This window comes from Macaca mulatta, chromosome 7 (assembly GCF_049350105.2).
Source record: "Macaca mulatta isolate MMU2019108-1 chromosome 7, T2T-MMU8v2.0, whole genome shotgun sequence".
In the NCBI taxonomy this organism is placed as follows: domain Eukaryota; kingdom Metazoa; phylum Chordata; class Mammalia; order Primates; family Cercopithecidae; genus Macaca; species Macaca mulatta.
In genome coordinates, this window is record NC_133412.1 from 143408922 (window position 1) to 143413739 (window position 4818).

General features: G+C 42.9%; 1 protein-coding gene across 1 annotated transcript; it reads left to right on the forward strand.

Annotated features, from left to right (window-relative positions):
- The first annotated feature begins 272 nt into the window (after window positions 1–272).
- LOC715495 (disintegrin and metalloproteinase domain-containing protein 20-like) lies at window positions 273–2562 on the forward strand. The gene has a single exon (XM_002805120.4). It carries the CDS (start codon window positions 331–333, stop codon window positions 2560–2562), a length of 2232 nt encoding a protein of 743 aa, XP_002805166.4. The 5' UTR covers window positions 273–330.
- Window positions 2563–4818: the final 2256 nt, after the last annotated feature.

Consider the following 4818-nt stretch of genomic DNA (forward strand, 5'->3'; position numbering starts at 1 on the left):
TACTCATCAAACCCCACTTATGACTTCCCTTAGAGGACAAGGGACATTTCAGCTCACTTATATGCTGCTATTCTCAATTCCTGCCATTTTTTTCCTCTTCCTTTGACCCCCTGGCCTACCTCTCCAGCTCACTGAAAACAGCCTCCCCTGTTGAGCACACCATTGTTATGTAATAGCCTAACCCTTCCCACTCACCTATCAGGGGGTGCCAAGCCTGCAGACTCACTCTGCTTTCATCATAACTGCCCTGAGGAGAAGGCTGAAGACTGAGGAATCCTCTTTGTGCCTCCCATTTGATTGCATTTTCTTTGGTCAAAGGTTCCCTTATTCATGGGACCTGCCTGGGTCCAGGACCCCTTGACAGGTGCTCTCTGGCTGCCTGTCCTCTGGGCACTCTTGTCCCAGGTCTATTGTTTTCATGACCCACCAGGATGGCGCTTTACTTCCTCAGAAATTGTGATCCCCAGGAAAGTGCCCCAAAGGAGGCGTGGAGTTGAGATGCCAGACCAACTCTCTTACAGCATGCGTTTCCGGGGCCGAAGGCACGTGATTCACATGAAGCTCAAGAAGAACATGATGCCCAGACATTTACCTGTTTTTACTGATAATGACCAGGGGGCCATGCAGGAGGACTACCCTTTTGTCCCGCGAGACTGTTACTATGACTGCTACCTGGAAGGGGTTCCTGGGTCTGTGGCCACATTGGACACCTGCCATGGAGGGCTGCGTGGCATGCTGCAGGTGGATGACTTGACTTATGAAATCAAACCCCTGGGGGCTTCTTCCAAATTTGAGCATGTAGTATCCCTGCTTGTGTCAGAAGAAAGACCGGGAGAGGCTAGTAGATGTAAGACTGAAGAGGAAGAGAGAGATCAAGAATCTGAAAAGGTAAAACTGTCTGAAACTCCCAGAGCAGGCCACATTTATTTGTGGAGGCATCATAGAAAAAACTTGAAAATTCACTACACGGTTACTAATGGATTATTCCAGCGGAACCCTAATGTGTCACACATAATAGAGAATGTAGTGATTATTAACAGCATCATACATACCATTTTCAAACCAGTTTATTTAAATGTCTATGTACGTGTTTTGTGCATATGGAGTGCTAAGGATATGGTAATGTTTTATAAGATGCCTGTCGAAATTGCTGTAGGAGAGTTTGGTTTGTGGAAATATTATGAATGGTTTTCAGAAATTAAACATGATACCTCAGTTGTTTTTACAGCATATCAAATTGAAAACCGGGACTGTTATACCACCTTTGATGGAATATGCAACCCCAACTGGGGAGCAATGTTTGTGTATTTAATAAGGTATCACTTATTTAAGGGGGCTTGTTTAACAGCGCATACACTAGGTCATAACTTGGGCTTGACACATGATTCTGCTGGTTGTTATTGTTTTCGACGAACCAACTGTCTCATGGCCCCTGTTCCTGATCTTAATGATATGATGAGCAATTGTTCTTATGAGCAGATGCAAAACAGGTTGAATAGATGGGATCCTTGTTTGAGTGAACCAAATATTCCATACACTAATTTTCCTTATGTAGCTGATCGTTGTGGAGACAAGATCAAAAATCAGAGGGAAGAATGTGACTGTGGCTCCCTTAAAGATTGTGCCAATGATAGATGTTGTGAGACCTCTTGTATCCTTTCTCTTGGCAGTGTTTGCAATACAGGACTTTGCTGCCATGAGTGTAAATATGCTGCCCCTGGAGTGCTTTGCAGAGACTTGGGTGGTATATGTGATCTACCGGAATACTGTGATGGGAAAAACGAAGAGTGTCCAAATGACGTCTATGTCCAGGATGGAACCCCATGTTCAGCAGTATCTGTTTGTGTAAGAGGAAACTGCAGTGACCGTGATATGCAGTGTCAAGCCCTTTTTGGCTACCAAGTGAAAGACGGCTCCCCAGCATGCTATCAACAATTGAATAGGATTGGTGACCGATTTGGAAACTGTGGGGTTATTCTACAGCGAGGAGGAAGTAAACCTTTTCCATGTGAAGAAGATGATGTTTTTTGTGGAATGTTGCACTGTAGTGGTGTCAGCAAGATTCCCGGTGGAGGTGAGCACACTACATTTCGTAGTATATTAGTACATGACATAAAAGAAGAAAAATGCTTTGGCTATGAAGCACACCACGGAACAGACTTGCCAGAAATGGGGCTGGTAGTGGATGGTGCAACCTGTGGCCCAGGGAGCTACTGTCTTGAACATAATTGTACTTTTTATCAAGACCTGCATTTTGAGTGTGATCTTAAAACATGCAATTACAAAGGAGTATGTAACAACGAAAAACATTGTCACTGTGTGTTTGGGTGGCAACCACCAACATGTGAACTGAGAGGAACAGGAGGTAGTATAGATAGTGGCCCTCCACCTGACAAACAATATCGTATTGCAGGCAGTATACTTGTGAATACAAATGGAGTACTACTTTTAATATTTGCTCGTTACATCCTTTTTCTGGTTTCACTTCTTTTTGGTGGCTTTTCACAAGGAATAGGATTTACGGAAGAGAAAGTATTGCAAACTACTGAACCTGAGGAGTAAATACTAATGGGAGCCCACACAATGGAGAAAATCACATTGACACTTACTGGGAGTTGTAATCAATAGTCATTATGATGGTTACATCACCTCTTAGCAATTTGATGTCATCTTGAAATAAAATCACTTGGCAATTTAAAAAGGGTCTGTGTGTTTAAATTTACTTAACATTTCCTGTCTGGTCATATTCTCAATACTTATTTAGATGACGGCAGAAACTCCTAGATTCACTAACAAGAGGACCTGTACTCATTTAAGATTTGGAGCTAATGTTTTCTAGATACCCCTGTGGCAAATCCCATGTACACTAATATACATTTGCTCACATTCTTAATTTTTTTTTTTTTTTTTTTTTGAGGCAGGGTCTCTGGTGCGTAGCCTGCCAGGTTGGAGTGCAGTGGCGCAATCTCGGCTCACTGTAACCACTGCATCCCGGGGTTCGAGCAATTTTCCCACCTCAACTTCCTGAGTAGCTGGGATTACAGGCATGTGCTACCACGCCAGATTAATTTTTGTATTTTTAGTAGAGACAGGGTTTCACCATCTTGGCCAGGCTGATCTCAAACTCCTGGCCTCAAGTGATTCACCCACCTTGGCCTCCCAAAGTGCTGGGCACTTGGTACATGCTATCTGCCATCATTTTCATTATTCTCAGTATTTTTGCATTATGCTAAGCCTGGGGAATCCCATATGTAATGTCTCTGACTTTTTGTCTTTACTGTTAAACTATTACAGAAAAGGTCATTATTCACTGATAAATCACTTCTCAATTTATCTGGAAATTAAAGGTATGGGACATCATATTTTAAATCTCCAGGAATTGCCTGAGCCCAGCATATCTATAAATTACAGGATGGAACTGACAGTCTGATAAATGTACAGACACAAAATCTTACCTAAAGAATCACTTCAGAAATAGTGCACTAAGGTGGGGTACAGTGACTCACACCTATAATCCCAGAGATTTGGGGGCCTGAGGTGGGAGGATTCCTGGAGGCCAGGAGTTTGAGACCAACCTGGGCAACATTGTGAGACTCTGTCTCTATAAAATATTAAAAAACAAAAAAAAATTATCCAGGCATGGTGGCACATACCTGTAGTCCTAGCTATTCCAGAGTATGAGGAGGGAGTATCAGTTTGAGACCAGCCTGGGCAACATAGTGAGAATCTATCAACACAAAATATAAAGAAATTAGCTAGGCATGGTGGTGCATGCTTGTAGTCCTAGCTATTCGGGAGGCTGAGGCAGGAAGATCACTTGAAGCCAGGAATTCAAGGCCAACCTGAGCAGGATAGCAAGACCCCGTCTCTAAAAGAATTTAAAAATCAGCCCGGTGGAATAGTGTGTCCCTATAGACCCAGCTACTTGGGAGGCTGAGGCAGGAGGATCACTTGAGACCAGGAGCTGGAGGTTACAGTGAGTCATGACTGTACCACTGCACACCAGCCTGGGTAACAGAGTGACAGTGTATGTGTGTATGTGTCAGTGTGTCTGTGTGTGTGTGTTTTAAAAACTTTTCTCTTCTTTTTAAGGCTTGTCATATCCAACAAGCAGTGATGTTCCAGGTCAAATAGTACAAGGGAGGTGGAGATGTGGAAGAAGCGAAGCATGGGGGACTTCAAGAAGATAGGGATCAGGATAGAAGGGAGGTGAGAATCAGAGGCACAAATAGAGGTAGACAGAAGGGAGGAGGCCTTTGGGAAAGGAAGATCATTGAAGGTGTTGAAAATAGGACTCAAGACTAGAGATTGTTCAAAATATTTCTTTTCTTGGTTTCTTCATACCAAATAAAGTAAGTTATTTGTGGAGTGTCAGCTATTCTGCTACCTTTTTCTTCTAAGGTGACACAAAAATGCACAGGTTTGACATGCCCCAAGTTACCAAAGGCACTCCAGTTCAAATTTATACCTGATGAAATCACGCCACTTAAGAATTTAACAGATTGATCAACATTGCACCAGACCATATGTCTACACAGATCTGACCAGGTGTTTGGGTTGAATAGGAGTTTCCATAGTAGAAGAAATTTGAGATAATAGAAGAGTCTTTTCCCACCTTAGGAAAGTTACCTAAACTCTCTGCTCATCTACAGAACTCTGAAAGATGGAAGGAAAATGCTGACTTCAGTCTGACAAAAGGGTACCTAGAAAAAAGTCAAAGCATGCAACCACCATACTATGAAAGAAAGTCAGGTGGATGGGACGATCTGTGCAGCAAACTGCCATGGCAGTGTTTACCCATGTAATGAACCTGCATAG

Coding starts and splice junctions, on each gene's coding strand:
- LOC715495 (XM_002805120.4), top strand. CDS start 331: ATGGGACCTGCCTGGGTCCAGGACCCCTTGACAGGTGCTCTCTGGCTG.